Raw genomic sequence first — 26,698 nt, 5'->3', positions numbered from 1 at the left:
AATGTTGAATCAGCGGTGCTACATTTATGAAATCATAGCTGTGTCATTTTCCTAATTGTAAAAGTTACATTTTTTTCTAAATTAACAGTAGTTAATGCACAATGCCTTTCATTAGCCCGTAAATGGAACACAGCCACCTGCCACCACAACATTTATTTCTGTTGCTCATTCCTTGTTCCCATTCACCACGAAAACACATATTTCTGCCTCTATCATTCCATTACCTCTCAGTCACAGTTAATTTCATTTGAATCTTTTCTTCACTCATTCCATCATGAAGCCTTCAATGCCATTTGTTTATTCTAAAATACAATCTGTTACACAACGGAGCATCAACTGTTGTACAAAATGTCCTTTCCATTGAGGTGCAACTGAAAGCATCTTAAATGTTAGCTTACTTCATAGTGTGTCAGAGTATGTCCATGTGAAGACCCATTACGACAGGTTTTCTGGCACTGTTGTCAATGTAACCTGGACTTCATTCCAGTCAGAACTGTTTTTCTAGTAACTGTTTTCCAAGAACTTCCTTAAATGAGTCCATTGTACAACACCTATTGTACCAATATAGATGTGTCCACACAATGCTTTTTTTCTGTTCAACTTAGTGCATGCACTTACATTTCCAACAGGCCCAAGCACACACACACATACTAATGGAAAAAAATCACAACACCAAAAAATAATTAATGTACAGTAATGAAATTTTGGGAATATGTTTGTCTAGGTAACACATTTAAGTGATTAACATTGCAAGATTACATGTTGATTTCTTTGCTCAACAATTTGTGCTGTGCTTATTGTAATGAAGGGTGACAGAAAGAGAAATTATGAAGGTGACTACAGGTAAAAAAGTATCTAAGTGAGGTATTATATGCAAGAAATACAAAATGACAGTGACATTTTGTGTGCAAGTTACAGAAGGAAGTCATAGAAAAATTTAGATTTTCTATGTATGACGGTAGTATCTCTTCCCGAAAGAACAGTTACCATTGATGACCATGCAGCTTTGCTAGAAATGAAATGATAATTAAATTGATACCCTAGCTGCAAACAGGTGTTGATGTACTTCATTGGGGACACATTGAAAATGTGTGCCCCATCCGGGACTCGAACCCAGGATCTCCTGCTTACATGGCAGAAGCTCGCCTTGACTGTCTCAAAGCAGGAGAGTGCTGTGATTGTAAATCTGTATTACAAGAATGGTGACTGTGCACATGTTGTTCTGCTGAAGTTGCAGACACTGAAGGGTTTGAAAAGAGGCGTTGGTCAGATGACTGCCATGGATCTGGAGAAAATGATTCGGAAATTCAAAAAGACGGATCCTTTTAGTGAGCAACCTGGTAGAGGGAGGAAATGAAATGATTTGATGTCATCACTGCAGGAGGAGACGAGTGGTGGCACGCAAATGTGTAGTGCACAGTGAATTGCCCAAACACTGACGTACCCATGAGCATGGTGCTTAAAATGCTACAAACATCCTTCTTTGCTATCCATTCAGAATTACCAATGTGCACAAGTTGCTTCCTGTTGACCTGCTGGCAAGAGAGACCTTTGCTTTAGAATTTCTTGCTCGCATGAAGTGGACAATGGAGGAGGAGATTAATGTTTAACGTCCCGTCAACAACGAGGTCATTAGAGACGGAGCGCAAGCTCAGGTGAGGGAAGGATGGGGAATTGGCCGTGCCCTTTCAAAGGAACCATCCCGGCATTTGCCTAAAGCGATTTAGGGAAATCACAGAAAACCTAAATCAGGATGGCTGGAGACGGGATTGAACCGTCAACCTCCCGAATGCGAGTCCAGTGTGCTAACCACTGCGTCACCTCACTCGGTCAAGTGGACAATGACTGGCCGTGGAAGATTTTGTGGATAGACAAAAGCCCACTTCCATTTGACAGGATATGTCAATACACAGAATTGTTGAGTATGGGCAATGGAAAATCCACACGCAAATCAACCAGTACCACTTCATCCAGAAAAGGTCACTGTGTGGTGTGGGTTTACAGCATCATTTATCGTAAGGCTATATTTTTTTGAAGAGACAGGTGCTTCCGGTCCTGTTGCCTGTACCATCACTGATAAATGGTATGAGTGTCTTTCGTGCAACCATGTCACACCAGCTCTCCAACAGTGTGGTTGGGACCATTTTTATGCAAGATGGCACACCTCTGCACATTGCAAATCCAGTTAAGCAGCTGCTGAAGTGCCATTTTGGAAATGCTAGAATTATCAAATGCCATTTCCCTACAGCCTGGCCATCCCGATAACCTGATCTTAACCTGTGTGACCTCTGGCTGTGGGGCTGTCTGAAAGATGATGTGTTCAGTGTTCCGAATACAAACTTAGCTGCATTGAAGGCATGCATTGCACAACACATTCTGAACATGACCTCAGAAACACTTTGATCAGTTGTGGAACATTCTGTTTCTCGATTTCAATGTGTTGCAGAAAACGGGGGCAGCATACTGAACATGCTTTGCACCAGTCACATGGAATTTAATAATCTGATTTGATTTTGATTCATGCTTTTTATGCAGTTTTTGGCATCAGGACAATTACAAACTGATGTGATTGATGCTTTTTATGTGGTTTTTGGCCTCAGGACAATTAAAAACCGACATGATTGATTCTTTTTATGCAGTTTTTGGCCTCAGGACAATTTTAAAACCGATTTTTCACCGAGCTATTCTTCACCATGGCTCGGCGACTTCCTAAGACACTTTAACAGCCTCCATGCCAACATAACATTTACCATGGAAGTAGAAAAGGACAAGAAACTGCCATTTCTAGATGTGTTGGTCACAAGGGAAGGCGAAAACCTGGGACACAGCGTGTATCGAAAACCGACACACACGGACCGATACCTGCAAAACTGTCAAACCACCACCCGAGCCAGAAAAGAGGCATGATTAGTACGCTCGTAATGAGAGCAGAACGAATATGTGAGCCGCAACACCTCAAACGAGAAATGCAACACCTGTAAACTGTTCTGAGGAGCAATGGGTACTCCACAAATTACATTAGAAGTGTAACAAAGCCAAACACTCGGCGAAGTAAGGAACCAGAAAAAGAAATGTCGGGTACGGCCTTTCTGCCATACATTCCCAGAGTGACGGACAGAATCGGCTGTATATTGCGCAAACATGGCGTAAAGACGATTTTCAAACCGACAAGGAAGATCAAAGAGTCTCTTAGATCGGCGAAGGAGAAAAGAGACCCACTTGCAATGTCGGGAATATGCCTTATACCATGCACATGCGGAAAAGTTTATGTCGGAATGACTGGACGATCATTTAACACCAGGATCAAAGAGCATAAGCGACATTGCAGGTTGGGGCAGGTGGAGAAATCGGCCGTGGCAGAGCACGCACTGAATGAGACCGACCACATAATAAAATTCGCCGACACGGAGGTTCTGGCTGTAGAGAGGCACTATCACACGCGCTTGTTCAGAGAAGCTGTAGAAATACAAAAACACGCGAACAGTTTCAACAAGAAAGAGGAAAGCCTTAAGGTAAACAGATCCTGGCTTCCCGTACTGCAGCGAACGACCGTCGCAGGTAGCAAGAGGAGAACCGCACCGGAAATGACCGCGGAGAAGCCCTCGGACGTTGGTGCGCCAGGTACATATAGTCTGCGGCCGCGAGCTCGGCTCCAGTTCACCACTGGCAATGGAGGGTGAAGCTTTGACAATGCCAGCCACTCGTGCTGGCGAAACATCAGAAAAATCGTTAGATGAACGTCGGCTGAAGAACCCGAGACAGAAGCCAATAGGCAGTTTGTCAACTTGTATATAAGTTTCTAAAAACAAAGATGATGTTCTTTGTTTTTAGATATATTTTTCCCACGTGGAATGTTTCCCTTATTATATTGTATATAAGTTTCCTTTGATGAGTCATCAACAATGTGTTCAATAGTTTTTTGTTATTTGTGAACTGGGTCTATGAATTGTCTCCTTCTATATTTCTTTTCAGGTTTATAATATGTATTATCTCATTGCTGTACCTTCTTGTTATTTTCTTTGTTGTTCCCAAATATTCTCATAAATGTTAATCTTACTAGAAATTAGTTACTGACAGCTCCTTGTCCATTACAGTTTGCAAATTTAAGAATTTGAAAGAAATACATATGCAACTTTTATGTGATTTACTGTGCATACTGTTGCAACAGAACTGCAAGAAAAGGGCAACTTTGAAAAAAAAAAGTGTTATGTTACTCTGGTAAATTCTGGCAGAACATAAAAAAATCTTGCAGTAAAGATAACAACTCACTAAATAGCAGGGGCATTGAATTGTCGACAGACAAAAAAATAAAACTTAAAACTTAATTTCGTTAGCTTCTGGACGACATGATCGAGTACACATACACAAACATAAACATACTTATGCACACAGAACTCTAGCTCAAGAAAGGGTTTGTCTGAAAGCTACCAAAGTTTTCAGTCTGGCATGTGTGCCTGTCAAAGACTCAATACCTCTACTACTCAGTAAGTTGTTACCTTTACTCCTAACTTATTTAAAAGAAATATTCTGTTTATGTAGAAGTCTTATATTTTAGATAAAAATAATAAACTGAAGCAATAAGTTAAAATTTCTTTTGTTATCCACAAAAATTAATAATACTTCAGACATCAGATATAGTTTTTTCTTTTGTGGCATGATACTGCTTGGCAAATGTTTCACCAACCAGAAGTGGAAATACCAATGATGCCTCAGCATAAACCTGGAAAGAGAAACCACAACTATTACTATTTTAAGCAATCTTGATAACCATAAATGTAACAGTTTCTTAAACAAATTTCGCAATAAGCAAATATGAGCACAGGAAAGCCATATAGCTCTTTCACCCATATAGAAGGACTCACGTTTGAGGAGTGTGGTTCAAATCATTGTTATATAATTCAGATTAAGGTTTTCCTTTATTTCCATAGTTTTCAGAGATTACTTTTAGACCTTGCTGCCACAATAAAGAGATAAGTATTTAAAACTTTGTCATTTTTAAAACTGGGTTTAAGCATAGAATGTACCCTCTACTATTGTGCATGGAAAAGTTGCTGGATTACCACAAAACACACTCAGTTTCGTATTGTGATGAAAATATTGTACCTTTCAATGGACTTTTGCACAAAGATACGGCTTGTTTAGATTTTAATTTCTGTACGATTTTAAGTTCTCGGATCTTGAATCACTCAATTTGGCAGTCATGAACAAAACAAAAGTCCCACATACCATACTGGATTGGCAGCCTGAGGAAATTATATGGCTGAGAATGGCCTAACCATAACCTGTGTATAATTCTTAGAAGCAACATTTTACTCTGTAATGGAATGTACACTGTCAGAAGGGCATTTCACAATCCTATAACTAGTTTAGATCAGCCTGTGTCCTTGTACATGCTGAAAGCAGTTTCTGTTTTGTTGTCAACAACACTGGAAACTGCTTGCAGGATATGCCTTTAGCCTGCAGATAACAACTGGTTGATCAAAATGACGTAGTACTTTGAAATGCTTATGTGACGGTGTTGTAAAAAAATATAATAACCAGGAACTTTTTGCAACAAAAGGCCTCTGTTTAAAAATTTGAAAATATAGCACTGCAACACAGTAGTAAAATCAGGATGTTTTTTTGCAAGTGAAAGTTTAGTGAACAATTACCAGGGTTGCCACTGTTTCTGAAAATTAGGGAATTTCAAATGTGTCAGGGGAGAAAAACAAAACCACCGGAAAATCTCGTTTTTGTCTCAGTAGATGAAATGGTTTGTTTACTGAGATATCGTGCATCTTCATTGGCTGGGTGTAGCTGAGCACATGCGCCGCTTCCTTACTCCCTCGTTACTACTGCTTCTCCCCTTCCAGCCACTCCTGTCAGCTTGCAGTCAGTGCTGCCACCATTTTTTGCCGCTGGCCTAGTTGCTGCTGGCGAGAGGCAGGGAGGTGTGAGGAGTGATTTGTTTGGATCTGATTCTCAGAGACTGTAGATGCAGTGGCCGGAGATGGCGGTCATGTGTGCCTGAGTTGTGTGTGAGTGATTGTGTGACTGTGCATGTGTTCTCATTTTCTGACAAAGGCTATGGCCGAAATTTATTTGTGAGAGTGTGACTGTCTTTTCTACATGCCTGTCTGCGGCTCAGCGATCATCTTTACGGTGAGTTGCTATCTATCCTCATTATTATTGATTCTCAGAGTTTTTGCACAAGTTATCTGTCGCATGGATTGATCACTGCAGTCCCATTTCATCAACATGCTGTCTGTGACTCCTGAAAACATGCTGTCTGTGACTCCTGGATAGCTGGCTACATGAGTGGATTTCTGTGACAGGCCAAAATGGCAGGCCATTTCTGCAGGTATCTCTAATGGATGGGGCCTGCCAATCTGAAGCCCTTTGTTTCACACTGATGTACAGGTCCTGTCCATCAGATCTAGTCTCACTGAACTGCCTGCAGGCCAGGTCTGTTTGTATGTGGCATAATGCAGTGGATTTTCATGATTTATCCATGGACCAAGGACTGCTGTACTCCTCGGCAGGCCAGAGGCCGCAGTCGATGAAATTCAGAAACAGCAACTGCTCACTGTAAATTCGTTGTGCAGTGCAGCGTTTTATAGACATTTAATTTATTGTAGTACTTTTTGGTACTTTGAAAGTAGTTTATATATTAGAAAGTACGGACGATAAGAATTTGAAAATTGTGGCTATCACTGGTGGTTTGTACACTATGTACTCAAATATTTCTCGAAAGAAAACTCACATAATACCTGTAAAATAATAGATATAACACAGTTGGTAATAACCGACAAAATGAACGCAGTAAAACCAACACTTTATTGGCAGTCATCTATATTGTTACTTTACACATATCTTCCCCACCTTATACATTTCTTTCAAGAAGCCCTTCTTTTGGTTTGGTTAAGTGTGGCTCTCATTATTTCAACTAAGTCTTTCTTTGAACTGTAGCTTGCATCTAATATTCTCTTGTTCATTATCTGTGAGACTCCTTTCTTTCTTCAGCTCACATCTTGCCAGTTTCAACTTTGGATTTTCTTTTAAATACAGGTGTCTTCCAAATTTATTTTTGAAATGGTAATTTCCACTTTCTGAAGATCCTAGTTAACCACAGTGAGCCAGTGTCCTTTAATTTTTTTGTGTCCTCAAAATATATAAAAATCCACTTGGTCAGTCCATTCAGATTCATCTATGTTGTATGTCCATGGAACACACATCCTTTTCTGTATGGTGTGTAATCTTTTCCCTATAAAAGTACAGTTCATCGTTGTGCCACCTTCTTAACTTGGAATTCTCTCTTACTGGACCATAAATAGTTCTTTTCTTGGCTTCTAATTTCCATTCGGACATATTCTGTCCATTGTGAAGCATTCTGCTATGTTACGTACCTTTGGTCAAATGACCGCACAATAATGTCTGAGCTTGGCATTAAAAATAAGTATAATTTGTTGTAGACCCTTTAATCAGCTGGTATGCCATTTCTATTTAGTTGTTCTCACAGCTGAAGACTTCTTTCTCAGCAATAGTCATTTGTATCTGCTCTCCTAGTACTTGAACTCCTCTGACCACATAATCGTTACCTAATTTACAGTTTGTAACCTAATTTACAGCTATCTGTCTGGCCACTGACTATACACTGATCAACCAGAACATTATGACCACCAACCTACTATTGATATGAACCTCTCCACGTGACAGCAGTGTAGCATAAGTGAGCTTTCTGCCTGTGTATAGAATGGGGATATCACACAATCTCTCTCTGGCCGAGGGCAGATTGTGATGATCCAAAGGCTCTGAATGAGCATTTTGGAAACTGCACAGCTTGTTGGATGTTTGAGGCGTGCTCTGGTGAATGTCTTCATCAAGTCGCAAAACCAAGGTGAAACCCCATCCAGACGTCATGGGGTTGGGCGGCCACCCCTCATTACATATGTCGGATGTCGTAGGCTGGGCAAATTGGTAAAACAGGACAGGTGGCGCAGTGTGGTGGAACTAATATCAGACTTTAATTCTGGGCAGAGTACAAGTGTGTGTGAACAAACAGTGCACTGAACACTCCTAAGTATGGGCTTCCACAGCCGACAACCCATGCACATTCCATTATTAACACTACAACTGAAATAGGAACATTACCACTGGCACTACACATTGGCACAATGGTAGAGCACTGCATGTTCTGATGTATCCCAATACCTTTTCCATCATGTAGACGGAAGGATATGAATCTGTCGCCTTCCAGGAGAACAGATCCTTGACACCTATACTGCGGAACAGAGACACGCTGGCGGCAGCTCCATTATGCTCTGGAGAACATTCACATGGGCATCCACGGGTCCAGTGGAGATTGTACAATGCACCATGATGGTGAAGGAGTATTGTACAATGGTTGCAGACCACGTACACCCCTTCATAATGATCATGTTTCCTGATGGCAGTGGCATTTTTCAACAAGATAATACATCATGTCACAAGGCCAGGAGTGTGATGGAGTGGTTCGAGGAAGAAAGTGGCGAGTTCCAATTGACATGTCAGCCACCCCCCCCCCCCCCCCCCTCGCCCAACTCATCAGATCGGAGCCTGATCGAACACTTCTGGGGTCAGACTCAACATGGCATCAGAGCTCATCACCCCCTCCCCAAAATTTACGGAAAACAGGTGACTTGTGTGTGCAGTTGTGGTGTCAACCTCCTCCAGTGACCTACCAAGGCCTCACTGCTTTCATGCAATGAGGTGTCACCACTGCTATCTGTTGCAAGGTGCATGTACCAGCTATCAGGTAGGTGGTTACAATATTCTGACTTATCAGTGTATCTCTGTTGTTAATATTGTATTATTAGTTTGTAAATGAAAGTAATTTACTTTACCAATAACTCTTTCCTTTTCTGTTAGCTGTATTTAATTAATTAGTTATTTACAAAGCTATACCACATCCCACTTTACGTTCTCATTGTTGATTACATATCATTAAGCTCATAATATATCTAGAAGTGACATACTATGGTCCACTACAGGAATCTAGATGTTGGGTCCAAACAAACTGCAGCTAATACGTTCTATGCAAGCCATCACCAGTCTACGGGATACCGAGACTACATTATGTCAGTTTAAAAAAAATTTTGCATTTAAATTTCTTATCACTGGTACTTCAGCACTATATATCATGGCCTACAGGCTGGATCCAACCATTATCTGAACAGAAAGGCAGTTTGGTCTAGAGAAGGATGCCAACAGAGTAATTTATCACATAATGCTTGTATAACCATGTGTGGAAAAGAATAACGTGCTGGCTGCAGGAACACAACCAGAGTGCCAAGTAACAGGAGTTCATTCTCTTCTGTGCAACACAGGCCAGAGTAGCGAACACCTTTCCTGCCGTTACTTTCATTTCCTCCTTTCCTGTTAAGACCTTTGAAAATATGGGTACATACGTGTGACATTAACCAAATTTGTCTGAGTTTCAATTAAATGCTATGCGTTTAAAGTTGTCAGGAGATGCATTTGGAGCTGTCAGCAGATGCTTGAACATACTTTGAGTCAGTGGAGACTTTGAAAAAAGCTGGCAGTTTTAATGCGTTAGCTTAGAGGCTAGCAGCCTGGTAGACCTACACGCACGATTTGTCATCGGGACAAGCTGTCCATCCTTCAACAGTGGTCAGGAGAAGATTTTTAAGCTTCTGCCAATCGTATACACTTGGTTTCATACCATGAACATACACTGGGGTCAGACCAAACAGGAAATGATGCATTGCATGAGGTAGCACAGGCTCAGGCAGTAGAAGCATTTATTATGCGAATGGACTCATGGATTTGTAGGGAGATAAAAGTGGTGACTCTCGCCTTTGTAAGAAGCTTTCTGTTTCTTAGTGGTGAGAGAGGCTCGTTGTTTAGCCTCATTTTCTTCGTGTGACAATGACTCCTGCTGCATGTTCACAATTGGAATGAACTGCAGGCATTGCAAGCAGTTAAGCCATATTGCCAAAATGTGTCATACTCCTTGCTGCACCTATTGTAGAGAGAGCAGCCACTTCAGTATGAATTACCACTGGTGACGCGATAGACCGAACCAAAGTCGGGGAGAATTTCAAAGTTTTAGACGGAATGTACCGTCAGGGCAAATGCAGAAGATCTAGCATTACCAACACTATGCGCTCCAATTAAGGTCAGTCAACACTGTTAGTTTTCACAGGTCGACAGAGGTGGCAAAAGGTAACATTTGGGCAAACCAGTTAGAGTTTTGGTGGACAGGGGTACTCAGGTGAGCTTAATACTTTTGCCCCCGGGCAGAAAGCAGGTGTTGAAGCTGCATTGCTGTCATGTTAGTGAACTGCAGCCAGATTATCAAACTTTGGGAACGTGCTGTGCTGTGATAGACAGAAGTATAACTTTGAGATGGAGGTGTTCAGAAAAAGGGGACAAAACTTGATGTCACTCTTGCGAAATACTCCTGCGTTACTTCCAGGGCAGCATTGACTTTAGGTAGCAGTGATACAATAAACCAATTTGGAGGCGACATCGCTATAAAGTCACAAATACCTTATGGAGAAACAAGTATTCTGCAAGATTACATTAAATGACGTACCTTGAAAGCCATACTAAGGGGTACCCAGAAGAAACCAAACTAATTTTTTGGTAGGCAGAGCTTTTGTAGTACCACAATTTGCTGCTAGGAGTGCATAGAGTGAAAATTCCAGAGTCAGTAAGTTGAGTCTTGTTGTTATAGGAGGTCAGAACTAGTTCCGGCTGAGTTTGTAGTGACAACTGCTTTGTGTGATTGTCATTTTTGCAACGGCTGATTTTCATAAACAGCGTGCAGTGGTGAGATTCTACTTTTTGCTCAGAAAAAGTGGAATAAAACCTCTTGAAATGTTAAAAAGGCATACAAGGATGATGCTCTGGGGGAAAACTCAAGTGTTTGAGTGGCTTTTCTGTTTCAAAAATTGTGAAATGTCAATTGATGATAAACCTCAGTCTGGTTGTCCTTCCATGGCCCAAACACATGAAAATCTTGAAAACATTCATGCTATCATCAAAAAAATTGATGACGGCCATCAAAGAAATTGGAGCTGCTGAGAATGATTTGGAGTTCAGTGCAGTGAACTGTGACAGAATATCTGGGATAGAAAAGGGTGGCTGGCTGCTAAATTCATGCCAAGACTGTTGACTGCTGAACAAGAACAAGACTGCATGGAAGCATGCTGTGATTTGGAAGAAGAGTCCTGAAATGTTCTGAACATTTTTCAAGTTTGCCTTGTCCCATGAAAGTTTATTAGATAAAATAAAACACTAAACCAATGCTTATTTATATTTTTTTTTTTTTTGACATGAGGTGAGGCAGCCATTCACAGTTTTTTCCCGCAGAACCAGACAGTTACACAGGCTTTCTACTTGGAAGTTTTAAAAAGATTGCACAACAGTTCGCAGCAGAAGCGGCCTGATTTATGGCAGTCGGGTGACAGGTTTTCCATAACAATGCCCCTGTTCACACAGCCCCGTCTGTACGACAGTTCTTGACCACAAATGGTATGACCCATATTTCTCAGCCCCCGTACTCACCTGACCTTGCCCCGTGTGACTTTTTTGTTTCCTAGAATGAAAGGAATGCATTTTGCTGTTGTTGCTGAGGTGAAGAAAAACAATGACAGACGTGCTGTCAAATAATGGAAAATCCAGGGTAGAATGTATCAATTATGAAAAGGAAAGTCGCTACTCACTATATAGCGGAGATGCTGAGTCACAGATAGGCACAACAAAAACAGTCACAAATAAAGCTTTTGGCCATTAAGACCTTCGTCAACAATAGATGTACACACACACACACACACACACACACACAGACACACACAGACACACACACACACACACACAACTCACACATATGACTGCAGTCTCAGGCAACTGAAACCACAGGTATTGTCAAGCATCACAAAAGATGAATTTAAACAACTGTTTTGAAAATTTGAGTAAAAGATCACACAAGTGTATTAGTGCAAGTGGAGAGTACTTTGAAGGGAGTTAAATGTTTGTTCTTAAAATGTGATTTAATAAATAAATAAATTGGTTTCTTTTGGGTACCCCCTTGTATGTGTTGGGACAGGAAGAGTTTTCTGCCTGGCAACAAAAATCCAAGTGACTACCAAAACTGCTTTTCTGGTTGATCCACTCAGCTGATATGAAGTTTTAAACTGTTTCTGGGTTCATGCAAAACAGGGCCTCTTCAAGGCTGAGAGTGTGAATGGCAAAAAGTGTGTCTCAATTTGTCTAGATAATTTTGTAGCAAAAGATATTGTAGTTCCTCATGGAACAGTACTGGCTCATTTACAAGAAGTATCTAATAGTGAATAGTCTCTGATAAGAGAGACAAAATGTTCAGACAGTTTGAAGCAATGCAGGAAGTGTCCCACAAAGAGTTTCAAGACATAGCCAATCGGAGAACTGCGCACAATCACACCACCCCCTAAAAACCAGCTGAAGAAAAATTAATGCATCTATCTTGACCAGGTAGAAGCCCATTATGCCTGGCAATGGACAAATTCATTTGGCAGTATTTGCCTGCCACAGACTTAACGTGAAATTCTGACTGATACTGCACAGCTGATAGCAGAAAATCCGTAACAAATTCCACACTATTTACAACTGGTAGTTCATGGAAGCATTCAGCAGCAATTGGACACTGGGGAAACTCAAGCATCCTCTAGCCCTTGGGATTCACCTATATTTATTGTGCCCAAAAAAAGAATTGATGGTGAGAAAACATACCGTCTCCATGTCAATATGTGAGCAGTGAATTAGGTAACTACATCCGAAACACATCCACTGCCTTGCATTGATGAAACTCTCGACTGATTAAGAAATTGCAAGTATTTTACCACACTAAACATGAAATCAAGCTAGTATCAGATTCTAACTGCAGCTCAAGACAGACCTATGATGGCATTTGTTATGTCTTCTGGACTGTACAAGTTTCTCAGAATCCCTTTTGGTTTGAGAAATGCATCCATTACTTTTCAGCAGTTTGTGGATCTAAGAGCCTAACCTAAGTTTAAAGTTGGAAAAAGGTTCCTTTTGCAAACTCTCAAACACAATACCTGGTCCAAATTATAAGCTACGCTGGTGTAAAACCAAATCTGCACCTAAGAATGTTAAAAATCTAGAACAGTTCCTTTATCTTGCTACTTACTACTGTAGATTTGTTCAAGATTATTCCTCTGTTACAAAGCTGTTGACAGTATCTTTTAGGCAGACCACAGAATACGACATAGCAATGAAAATGATTAAAGATATTCTGACCAGATCTCTCTTGTTAACTTATCCAGACTTCGAACAACCATTTATTCTGCTCAGTGACGCTAGTGATTATGCTGTAGGTTGTGTCCTAAGCCAGGAGTGAGATGGTGAAAAGAAACCAATAGTTACAAATACTATCAGATCAACAAAATGGAAATTAATTATAATGCGACTGACACAGAGTTCTTAACTCTGGTTTTGGATGTAAACTATTTGAATTGCTACTGTACGGTAGATGATTCACAGTAGTCACCGATCATGTCATCTGACGGTGGCTTTTAAATCTGAAAGATGCAAGTAGTCAACTGATGTGATGGGCTTTAAAGCTGAATAAATATAAATATAGATTTGTTACAAGTGTGGCAGACTCATCAGAGAGCTAAAGCACTAAGCAGAAAGACATGTGTGTTGCGAGGAGACAAGGCTTATTGCTGTGTTGTGGGAAGCATAGGTACAATGTGCAGAATGCCAACAGTTTGCTACCCATCCACACTTTGTGCCTGAAGAAGGTAAGCTATATCGTAAAAATCCACAATGGAATTGACTGGTAATACCAAAAGCTTAATATAACACAATTTCATGAAAGTAATCAAGCTTATTACAGTGAGAGGCCAGCCACAAATGCGTGAGCAGCAATGGGAGTATTGGTAAAAAGGTGGGCAATGTGATACCGAAAGCTACACTCGCACCTTTATTCTTTGTGCACAGAGAGCAAAACAGACTAAACCCCGAATTCGACTAAGAACTCTACTTAAGGGTTCCATAGCTTTTGAGATAGTCATGAGTTTGTTTTGGCTTTTGGAAGCCCTGGTGTGATTCTTACAGACCACAGGAGAAATTTTATGTCTTTGCTTGTGCAAATTTTCAAGCTTTTGAGAATCAAGAAATGGAGAATGATTAATTTTCATCCTATAGGGGAGTTGAAGACAACCACAAAGACACTATCTTATTATGTTAACAAAACTCACTGTGATAGGGACAGGTATATATCACATATTTTATCCGCCTATAGCAGTCGGACCCATGAGTCGATTGGTCACTCACCTTATGAGGTCATATACTTGGGGAAATGAATTCCCCTTTAGAATTAAGCATACAATCCCCAGGGATCAGTTCAAGCAAAGGTTAGCAGACTAGCCACTGTACTTAAACTACTTGAGAAATGGTTCAAAATAATAATATTAAAGCAACTGCTAAGCAGACAAAGAGAGGTAATAAAGGAGGTGTACTACTGCCCAACTGAGAGGGTGATTGGGTCTTATTAAGAAATGCAACAGCAGAAAAGGGAAAGACAAAGAAGTTCTCCCCATCCTCCAAAGGCTGATACAAGACTTTGTGGCTGATGTCATCTATGACGCCAAGATACAGTCTGCAGACTGTAGTACAGTTGCCCATTTTGACAGGCTGAAGCAATATCATGGCCATTTGACACCCCACCAGCCAAAATTCCTGTGGATCCATCTTCAGTTAAATTCAATACTTTCCAATACATTAGGAAGCATAAAAACCTCCCATCTGCAACCTCACAATGGTATGAATTACACTTCAAACACCATTACTCTCTGCAGTTGATGACTGAGTTCAGTTTCCTCTAATTATTCTAACTGAGGTTTTTGTGCATTAAAACATGTATCTTATCGCAAAAGTATCCTGTTATTGATGGCCATTTAATGAAACCTGTTTCTTATACCTTAGTCTTTTCTTTCTGCATGATCCTACTGCAATCTACCTCACGAATGCTTCTCAGCTCAGCCAACACAAATATTACCATTGAATATCGGAACTAAAGATACCAATGTCTCTAACACTGCTCATAATACCTGAGTTCAATTCCCTGTATCTGACTATCCACTGTGGACTCCTGATCTCATCTCTCAAGAGACAAGAAAACCTGTAGCAGATGCACAATGTATCTGGTTACCGCAGAAACCAATGTGAGAGAAACACGTGGTTTTATACCTAAAATCTCATTTCATAGTGTCTTTTTCTTTTCTATACTAGCAAACTCTCATCTACTACCCAACCAGTACTATTGCTGTTAGCGCCACACCATTTTCATCGTTGTGTTGGACAAGTTGGGGAAAAGTTTTCTATTCTGCCAAGTTGTAGTCTGAAAACAGATCAGAGTTGCAATGGCCAAGGTCCTTCTCCACATGGTACACTGAGCTGATGTCGCACACTTGGAGCTTGGATATGTCCACGTTGCACCTCATATTGCTGACAGAATGGCTGTAGCCTCTCAAGTAACACATCAATGTTATTCCTTGCACTTGCAAGATGGCCGTGGCCAGCATAAATGCCACCTCCTCCGTGACCCTTCCCTCCCTCTGAAAATATGCACGTTTTACTGTGCCATATGTGCAGTGTCGCTGTGAGATCACTATCCCTCCTTAATCCTCCTTTGCACATCTCTCCCTACATTACGACATTATGGTCTAGTGGCTATCATGGTTTGGCAATGTCATGAGCTCTGTCTTCCCACTATCTATATGTGGCCTATTGTTGATAAGTTTTCAAATGAAAGCTTTCAAACGACTAGTCACACCCACCAGGGCACAGTGACAGACTCTGAACATGGAATGGTAGTTGCAGCTAGACATATGGGACATTCTATTTTGGAAATTGTTAGGGAATTAAATATTCTGAGATCTACAGTGTCAAGAGTGTGCTGAGAATACCAAATTTCAGGCATTACCTCTCACTATGGACAATGCAGTGGCTGATGGCCTTCACTTAATGACCGAAAGAAGCAGCATTTGTGTAGAGTTGCCAATGATAACAGACAAGCAACACTACATGAAATAACCACAGAAATCAATGTTGGACGTAAGATGAATATATCTGTTAGGACAGTGTGGCAAAAATTGGTGTTAATGCGCTATGGCATGAGGGCCTCTGTTAACAACACGACATCGCCTGCAGCGCCTCTAATGGGCTCGTAGCCATACTGGTTGGACCCTAGAGAACCGACATTTGAAGCTGACTGCCAAATGATTCTACTACAGCCGACATACATTGCGCACAAAGATAAGATATGAGAAATTAGGGCATACAGACAGTTGTTTTTCGCTCGCTCTGTTTGTGAGTGGAACAAGAAAGGAAATGACTAGTAGTGGTACAGGGTATAATCTGCCACGCACCATATGGTGGCTTGCAGAGTATCGAAGCAGATTTAGATGACTGGAAAATTATGACCTGGTCAGATGAGTTCCAATTTCGATTGGTAAGAGTTGATGGTATGATTGTCAGTAAGATAATGTGCAATCTGGTGGTGGATTCATAATGGTATGGACTGTGTTTATATGGAATAGACAGGGTCCTCTGGTCCAAATGAACTGATCATTGATTCGAAATGGTTATGTTCAGCTACTTGGAGACCATTTGCAGTCATTCCTGGACTTCATGTTCCCAACAACAATGGAATTTTTTTGGATGACAATGTGCAATGTCACCAGGCCACAATTGTTTGTGACTGGTTTGATGAACATTCTGGACAATTTGATCGAATGATTTGGCCTTGAAGATCACCCCACATGAATCCCATCAAACGTTTATGGGACATAATCAAGAGCTCTGTTCTTGCACTGGCACCACTTTCACAATTATGGATGCCTATAGAGACAGCATGGCTTAATATTTCTGCATGGGACTACCAACGATTTGTGGAGCCCATGCGACATTGAGTTGCTGCACTAAGCCAGACAAAATGAGGTCTGACACTACATTATGAGCTATCCCATGACTTTTGCCAGCTCAGCATATGTTAGTCTGTATCCTATAGGTTAGTGAATGACACACACACACACACACACACACACACACACACACACACACACACACACAGAGAGAGAGAGAGAGAGAGAGAGAGAGAGAGAGAGAGAGAGAGAGAGAGAGAGATTGATTTTATTTTTTGGGTGGGGGGGGGGGGCAGGAGTTGGGAGAGGGGCAGGTGAGTAGGATGGAGGGGGGGTGGGAGGAGGAGGACGAGGAGGAGGAGGAGGAGGAGGAGGAGGAGGAGTTGAGCAGCAGGGGAACCCCCGAAACACTAAAGCCCCTATTGACAATATCTGTGCTTCATATCAGCTATATGCTGATTTTAACAGTTGTGTGATGCATCTGAGTACTGTTAATGTGACCTATCATATTTTAATTAGCAGGGAACATGATTAATCATTGAGAAAGTAAACTTTTATTTGTAAATAAACAGTGATTCATGACAATGTGATTTTAAAGTTTCATAGTGACAAAAAATGTAAATCCATTAGCATGTTTACTCCCCTTTTGTGGACCTTCTACTACTGCATAGGGCAGGCTACTCCAGTTTGCATGCCCACTTTAGAGCAGCCAGACAGCAATGTGCACAGGGCAGGCAGGCATGAGTGAATGGGTGATGCATGGCCAGTCTTGCAGCTGGGCTGCAGCATACACTATCATAGTCCACTGGCTGATCTCAGCCGGCCAGGGCTTGCCAAGAAGGTTGCACATGCGCAGCATGCATGCAATCGTGCTGCCTGGCTGGTTGCCTACACCACTTGCACCTGTCTTTGAATGAGCTGATGGGTACTCGCGGGCACCCATACCTGATAGGGCAGCATTGGAGCAGCCTAACGTAGGGGCACGTTTTGTATTAGTGTATTAGTTCAATTTTGTATTAGTGTAACCCTAAGTTAAAAGTTTGTTACAGGAAACACCAAGGTGTCCAGCTTATTACATATTTTTCTTATGACAGTTGGAAAATTACACGTGGTTGGAAGAGTTTGGTTGTACACCCAAGGAGTGTTACTTTGACTAATACTAGTTGCTAGTATGTAAGTTATTAGCTTGCTGACACTTTTGTAATGACTGCAACTGTAGTTTTGGAAAGAGGTAATGTAGTGTGTCATCTGTAGGTCCTTGATTTTAAAAACTGTCTGAAGTTGTTGAATGGCACTCCTCCAATCTCGTGTGCACATGCAGAGGAATAATAGGACTTATCTGTACCTTGTACAGTATAGAAAGTTATTAAGTTTTGATAGGTTGTAACTGTTCAGAACGACATGATATTCCTCTCTAACTGAGTGAAGCTGGCACTGATTAGTGTCATATTACGTACGAACTCTCATGCATTCAAAAGTTAATTTGATTTTCTCTATTTAATCAAGTGTGGTTTTTTGTCAGCATACTATGCACCAAGTAGAGTCATCAAACCCCATCCCTCACATGAATGGCATTGTCAGAGACCCAATATCTATTGTACTTTATTCTAGTGTTATATTATTGCATCATTTGTTGTATAGTAACAAAAAGATCCTTTGCTTTGAACTTAAACGTTCCTACTATTAAAATTCAGATAGCAAAACAGCACACACACACACACACACACACACACACACACACACACACACACACAGAGGGTGTTAGGAGTATAAGTCCAGTATTTACTTCATTTGCAGACTAATAATTATAGCTACACTTTTACGGTTGGTTAGTATCTCCAAGTAAATGTGGCAATAGCAAGCCATTAATGCTTATTTTCCCCTGGGCAGCAGGTCAGGTGTTGCACTGTCAATGCGTACATGCAAAATGGTTAGTCTACACCAGGGCTTCACAATATACGTGCTCGCGGAGCAAGCTATGAGCAGCAAGGCGCGAGCACGGAGCAGGGCGTGCACGCTACCCCCACTACCGGACCAGAGTGGAGAGTGGGGAGAGTCACGTGGGGCACACAACAGCTCCCGCCAGTCAATGTAAATCCGCGGCCACCTGCAGGGATATCACTCACGAATTATTACTGTGCAAATGAAACAAATAAAGGAGAATGTACACATGCCACATAATTTTATTAGCTTAGTGTATGCCTCTACATTCTTATTAATTTGTGAACTGTTACACAATAAAAGGTGTCACTGAAGTGTGGGATTCTCTGTTATCTTGTACTTTTTGCCCTTTACAATTGTGTCTATGTTCGGAGTAATTGTTCTTGTGCATCGTAGGCGCAGCGTGCAGTTTAAATTTCGATCAGACAATGCGTTTCTCAGGCGCGTCTTGTTACATTTCATTGCAGAGAACAGTTGTTCACAAACATACGTGGAACCGAACATTGATATTATTGTAGCCGCCAGTTTGTGCAAATGAGGAAATCTATCCTGAGGGAAGTGTCTGTAAAATTCCAATATGTTTTTCTTGTTCTGAAATTTGTCTCTGTATTCTCTGTCACACTGCAGGTCAATAATTTCTAGTTGCAGCTCAGGACGAATCTCTTCAATATTCGCTGAATATGGAGAGGAGAACAGATCAGAATCACTGTCTAAAAATTCTTCCTTAAGGGCAACTAAACTATGTGAATAACGTTCACAGTCTTTGTGAACATCTTGCATGGATGACAATTTAGGAAAATGAGCTAGATTTCCTGTTTCCAGCTCACCCAAAGTGTCAATTTCATTTTAAAAGCTCGTATTCGATCTATGAAATGAGTAATTAGCAGATCTTTACCTTGTAGTGAAATGTTCAAAGCATTCAGATGGCTAGTTAAATCTGCTAAGAACGCGAGATCACATTTCCATGAAGGCTCTTTCAATTCAGGAACACACATGTTATTTATTTCCATGAACATATTTATCTCATCTAATAGGCAAAAATTCGATTTAATAATTCGCCACGACTAAGCCAGCGGACCTCGCTGTAATAAGGCAGGCTAGCATGCTTCCTTATATAATTGGTTGTACGAACAACAACACTCATCACATTTTTTAGAGTGATACTCTTTGCACATAAGTTTTCCTGGTGGATCACACAGTGAACGCCCCTTATTTCATTCGGCACGGTCAGTTTTTGCATTTTCTCCTTCAACAGTGCAACGAAACCTAATTTTTTCCCTGTCATCGCTGGTGCACCGTCTGTAGACACTGAAACTAAAGAATTCCACGACAATCCTATATTTTCAACACTTTCTTCAACACTACTTAAAATATCACCTCCGGTTGAAGTGTTCTTCATTACATCGAGGAGCTCCTTCCTCACCTGAAGATCTCTATTAACACCTCTAATAAATATGGAAAGCTGCACTGTTCCAGTGATATCAACACTTTCGTCGAGAGCTAGAGAATACACCATAAAATCTTTATAGATATTTGCAAGCTAGCTCTGGACGTCGCCTGCCATGTCCTGTATGCGACGCATAATGGTCATGTCAGATAATGGCACAATCCGAAACTGTTCAACTTGAGATGGACACAAATGTTCCGCTGCAACTACCAAACATCTTTTATTAAATCGCCATCAGTGAAGGGGCGCAGGGATTTTGCTAAAAACAAAGCAATTTTGTAGCTCACTCTGAGAGCTGCCTCAGTTGATTTTTCTTCGTCATCCAGATCTTCTTCGGATAGTTTCCTTTTAAGTTTAATAACTTCCTGTGCACGATCTGGTCCATCAAATTTTCCACTTCCGTAGTCTTTCGCGTGGTACGACATATAATGTCACTGCAAATTAAATTTCCTAAAAGAATTCAGCGTTTTGTGACATATTAAACATTTTGCAATACCATCTTTTTCTGTAAACAGATACAATTCCTCCCAATGGGGGTTGAACTGCGAAAGCATGGTTGGGGCTACACAAAGGCGACTTGACATGATTCTTAACCAGCAAAGTGACTGTTAGAGCTGATCGTAGTACTTTTAACGTTACACAGTCGGCGCGAATTCAATAGGCACGCTGTGGTTCTATTCATACGTGCGCGTGCATTTCCCCTCCCTCCCCTCCCCCCTACTCCACGACCTTGCACCTGCTCGTGAGCACGTTCCTGAGCAGTCGCGAGTACTCGCGCTCAAAACCGGCCAGTTGTTAAGCCCTGGTCTACACTGACAAGTGTAGCCCATATAGTGGTGCAGTTACGACTGCACAGAAAACATCAGGGAGTAAATTATATTGTGTGTTTGCAGGAAGACTGTGAGACAGAGAGAAAAACAACTAACACACCGAAGAGGATACACCGTTGATCACAATATCTGCACTTATACCCCTAACACTAGATATGTATGTTAGAAAACAAAATCTGTTAAGTTCACAAATTCATAAGTCATACACAAAGCATTTTGTAAACCTCTCCCTTTAAATGGTTAGCATCACTGCTGTAGTGAGGAAGGACATGAGTTTGATTCCCGGTAAGTCTTCAGATTTTTCTGAGATAGAGCAGTTTGGAACAGGTTCCACTCAGCCTTGTGAGCCAAATGAGGAGCTACTTGAATAAGAAGGCAGTGACAATGTCAGGATTCATCTACTGGCAGTAATGGCTGGATAGATTAGTGACGTGCTGGTCACATGTCCCACGATTCTAGATTGTTCCTCATACTGCCTTGTATGCAGTAGTGGGAAGTTGGAGTGGTGTTTGAGTTTAATATTGTCTGCTGTCTCCCCAAGGCTCTAGGCTCCTATTAGTTGTACAATTAACACAGAGATAAGATACATTCTTACATAAGGAAGGATAGGAACACAGCAATCAGTCACAAACCCAGTGGTTTTTTTGTTATTCTCGTATATCCAGATATAGCTATGAATAGCCATCATCATTGCTAAAGTACAAGGAAATTACAGAATCAGAACAGATTTATATAAAACAATAATCAAAACACCATGTTATCCAATAGCAATGAGCAATTCTACTCAACATACCATTTGAGTGAGTTACCATTTAACAAACCGATAACAATTCATGTCCCCACATTACTTCCCTGCTGTATAGGCAGATGGAAACAGAGGTGATTGTCTACACCTAGTACAGCAGCCTCAGTTTGCATCATGTGGTATAAGTAATGCCCCCACATTACAAAAATTGTAATGCCTCCATATTATAAAAATTGCTCACCTAGTTTCATTCCAACATAGCAATATAAAACCCTTTTTTTAAATAAATAAATTCGGCAAGTATATTTACCATATCACCTTTAAAATAAATTAAGACATTCTGATTTATGTGTGTGTTCATTCACTGGTTAGCCAGAACAGTATGACCACCTACCTAACAGCCGGTATGGCTACACTCAGCACAGATAACAGCAGCAATGTGTCATGGTATGGAAGCAATAAGGCCTTGGATGGTTACTGGAGGGAGATGGCACCACATCTGCACACACAAATCAACTAATTTCTGTAAATTATTAGGAGGGGTGTGATGAGCTCTGATTACACATTTGATTGGGTTCAGATCTGACGAGTTGGAGTGCCAGCACATTAATCAGAACTTACCACCATGTTTCTCGAACCACTCCATCACACTCCTGGCCCTGTGAAATGGTGCATTGTTGTTGTTGTTGTTGTTGTTGTTGTTGTTGTTGTTGTGGTCTTCAGTCCTGAGACTGGTTTGATGCAGTCCTCCATGCTACTCTATCCTGTCCAAGCTTCTTCATCTCCCAGTACCTACTGCAACCCACATCCTTCTGGATCTGCTTGGTGTATTCATCTCTTGGTCTCCCTCTACAATTTTTACCCTCCACGCTGCCCTCCAATACTAAATTGGTGACCCCTCGATGCCTCAGAACATGTCCTACCAACCGATCCCTTCTTCTAGTCAAGTTGTGCCACAAAGTTCTCTACTTCCCAATCCTATTCAACACCTCCTCATTAGTTATGTGATCTACCCATCTAATCTTCAGCATTCTTCTGTAGCACCACATTTCGAAAGCTTCTATTCTCTTCTTGTCTAAACTATTTATCATCCATGTTTCACTTCCATACATGGCTACATTCCATACAAATACTTTCAGAAACGACTTCCTGACACTTAAATCTATACTCGATGTTAACAAATTTCTCTTCTTCAGAAACGCTTTCCTTCCCATTGCCAGTCTACATTTTATATCCTCTCTACTTCAACCGTCATCAGTTATTTTGCTCCTCAAATAGCAAAACTCCTTTACTGCTTTAAGTGTCTCATTTCCTAATCTAATTCCCTCAGCATCACCCGACTTAATTAAACTACATTCCATTATCCTCGTTTTGCTTTTCTTGATGTTAATCTTATATCCTCCTTTCAAGACACTGTCCATTCCGTTCAACTGCTCTTCCAAGTCCTTCGCCGTCTCTGACAGAATTACAATGTCATCGGCGAACCTCAAAGTTTTTATTTATTCTCCATGGATTTTAATACCTACTCCGAATTTTTCTTTTGTTTCCTTCACTGCTTGCTCAATATACAGATTGAATAATATTGGGGAGAGGCTACAACCCTGTCTCACTCCCTTCCCAACTACTGCTTCCCTTTCTTGTCCCCCGACTTTTATAACTGCCATCTGGTTTCTACACAAATTGTAAATAGCCTTTCGCTCCCTGTATTTTACCCCTGCGCCCTTCAGAATTTGAAAGAGACTATTCCAGTCAACATTGACAAAAGCTTTCTCTAAGTCTACAAATGCTAGAAACGTAGGTTTGCCTTTCCTTAATCTAGCTTCTAAGATAAGTCGTAGGGTCAGTATTGCCTCACGTGTTCCAATATTTCTACGGAATCCAAACAGATCTTCCCCTAGGTTGGCTTCTACTAGTTTTTCCATTTGTGCATTATCTTGTTGAAAAATTCCACTGTCGTCAGGAAACATGATTGTCATGAATGGGTCCAAGTGGTCTGCAACTAGCATATGACACTCCTCGGTTCTCATGATGCCAACATGAATGTTCTCCAGCACATAAAGGAGCCACCACCAGCTTAGCTCCATCCTGCAGTACAGGTGTCAAGGAGCTGTACCCCTGGATGATGACAGAGTTGCGCCCTCCCATCGACAGAGCATGCAACACTCTGCCACTGCACCAATGCCCAGTGCCCATTTCAGTAGCAGTTGCCAATGTTATGGTGTTAACATTGGTACATGGATGTGGTGTCAGCTACGGAGGTCCATGATTAAGAGTGTTTGAGAGTTTGGTGTACTGTGTGCTCAGACGCACTTGCACTCTGCCCAGCATTAAAGTCTGATGTTCACTCCAACACAGTTTGCTGCCTGTCCTGTTTTACCAGTCTCTTCAGCCTATGACGTCTGACATCTGTAAAGAGGGGTGGGTGCCCAACCACATGACATCTAGACGTGGTTTCACCACGTGTTGAAGACACTCACCACAGCACTCCTCGAATACTCGACAAGTTATGCAATTTGCGAAATGCTTGTGCTGAGCCTTCGGGCCATCGCAGTCTGCCCTCAGCCAAACTCAGATAGATTGCATACCTTCCCCATGCTACACAAGGATAGCACGATCACTAATACTACATGCACCATATGTGTGTGTGTCCGCCTCCTAGCAGTCATTCCTCACCAGGGATCCTGCTATAGCCTGGACGGGTTTACACCGAAATTAGGTTGGTGGTCATAATGTTCTGGCTGATCAGTGTATATTAGTGGTGAAATGATCCACCAAATCTTATACAAAATATCATTAATAGGGCCAAGCAATTGTCCTATACAGAAGTGTCATATTACATTAGAAATAATAAACTGAAATTTGTTTTTAAAGATTATCTTGATGAAATATAATTTGACACCAATTTGAAAATCATCAAAAGCTAAAATCTAGTGTAGTTGCTACAGTGGTTAAAAGATGCAATACATAATTAATACAAAAGAAAGATTAAAAAGTTCATACAAATCAATATATGGAAACCTGTTAACATCATAGCAAAATACTGAAACAAAATTAATTAACTGCATACATTTAATAAAAATATACAAACATCCTCAACTGATGTAAATTTCTTAACTAAAATAAGGGATTGCAATCAGTTACTGTGTTCCTATCCTTCTTTAATTAATCTACAGTCACTGTGCAAAATGGTTGCTTATGGAATTAAAGTTGGACAATTGTACACGTCTCTCAAGCTAACTGATTTCTGTGGGACGCACCACCATTCCTCTGCAGCTCAACTGCCTAGCATCCTGTAACTAGTCTAAGCTGCCCACTTCAGCTACGCCACCCCGCAATTTATCAATGCCTCTGCGAAGGCCTGTATCATCATTCAAGTTTTAATGACCCATGTAACTATTTGTCAGCCCCCTTTGACAATCCTGAAAAATGTAAATGTACCTCATGTACTTTAAGTCCCTCATGTGGGAAACCTCATTTTTATGGAAGCTGCCATTTCAGACTTCTATTAGCCTCTTCCATGGAAGGGGAGGGCGTGTAAGCCACCACCGGTCCAGGAGGTAACAGGACTGTTTTATCACCTGTACTTTGTTACGAACTCTCGCGGCCCACATGCCTGATCCAACCATCCACTTAGCAAAATGGCAGTTAGTTCTGGAAAAGGATGCATACACACACATTTACCCCACATCATGCTTGACTGCCAACAGGGAGCATGGGAACAGAACCACATGCTGGCTGCAGGGACACAAACAAGAGTGTCGGTCAAGAGGTGTTCGTCCTCTCTAGTCTCAGCTTTCAGCAAAGCTTAGTGTCTCTCCCTACCCTCCTCTCTAATGATGTTTGGACACTGTTCCACTACTGACTAACTACAATGACCCTTCTGATTGGATTGTGGTTTATTCACTGACTCCAGGATGCACCCAACTGTACTAGGAATATAGCTAAATTTTACCTACAAAATGTCGTTCCATTGTTATTTTCCTTGGATACCCACAAAACCTGACAACCACGCTGGCACCAGCACAATTACATTGTGTTACTATGGGTCATTAAAACTTGCCAGTAGCTGTATAAATTCTGTGGGCATATGACAAATACAATAAAAGATACTAAAATAAAGAAAATTCTCCTGTATGATAGAATTTCTTTACAAACCTTGACAGGAGATGCATCCTTTCGTATCTTTCCCCATGAAATTGCTTCATCAGGTCTGGCACCACTGTCACTACCATCAAATTCAGATGCAGTATTGATGAAAACAGCGTAATCTGCTCCATTCCTCTGAAAATGAAGATGAATTTTACTTTTTTTTTTTCAAGTATCAGCCCAACAATAATTCTGTTAATCATTTTGCTCCCAATCACATATTACCAAGCCAAGATTACATGACAAAATCATAGATTAAGAAATCTTGCAGCTAAATTTTCCTATCTTGTGTACTGCTACCCATTAATTAAGACTCACATACTTGTACAACTGTGCTTTTTGTGATACACATAATCCTTTTAATTATTATGCATAAATAACTGCCCAAAATTACATCTGTAGCAGCCAATACACTACAATCCTAACAACTTTGATACACTGATCTGGCTCATTGTTACTTCACAGTTTGCACTGCTACCAACTGATAAATGAGATTTGCTCTTCAGCGATATGATTCATCCAGGCAGAAGATAATAATCATAAAGAGCACATTATTACTTGCTATGAAGGCCACTATGGCGAAATGTTAAAATATGGACACCAGTCAAACTCATTTTCACTACTCTACACCAAGATTATGCCACGAAATCAATCAGATATGCATACAGGGTGT

The 26,698-nt window shown here is 41.0% G+C and overlaps 1 protein-coding gene across 1 annotated transcript in view; it reads right to left on the bottom strand.

Annotated features, from left to right (window-relative positions):
* Positions 1-4,578: 4,578 nt before the first annotated feature.
* LOC126480673 (probable deoxyhypusine synthase) overlaps positions 4,579-26,698 on the bottom strand; it is a 59,017-nt gene continuing 36,897 nt past the window's right edge. Inside the window, exons 8-9 of the mRNA XM_050103898.1 lie at positions 26,035-26,160; positions 4,579-4,720 (exon numbers count right to left, since the gene is read on the bottom strand). Coding sequence (XP_049959855.1) covers positions 4,622-4,720; positions 26,035-26,160 — 225 coding nt within the window. The 3' untranslated portion in view covers positions 4,579-4,621. The remainder of the gene's footprint in view (positions 4,721-26,034; positions 26,161-26,698) is intronic.

The sequence above is a fragment of the Schistocerca serialis genome, chromosome 5, assembly GCF_023864345.2.
Source record: "Schistocerca serialis cubense isolate TAMUIC-IGC-003099 chromosome 5, iqSchSeri2.2, whole genome shotgun sequence".
Lineage (NCBI taxonomy): Eukaryota > Metazoa > Arthropoda > Insecta > Orthoptera > Acrididae > Schistocerca > Schistocerca serialis.
This window is presented reverse-complemented; position numbering and strand designations above follow the sequence as displayed.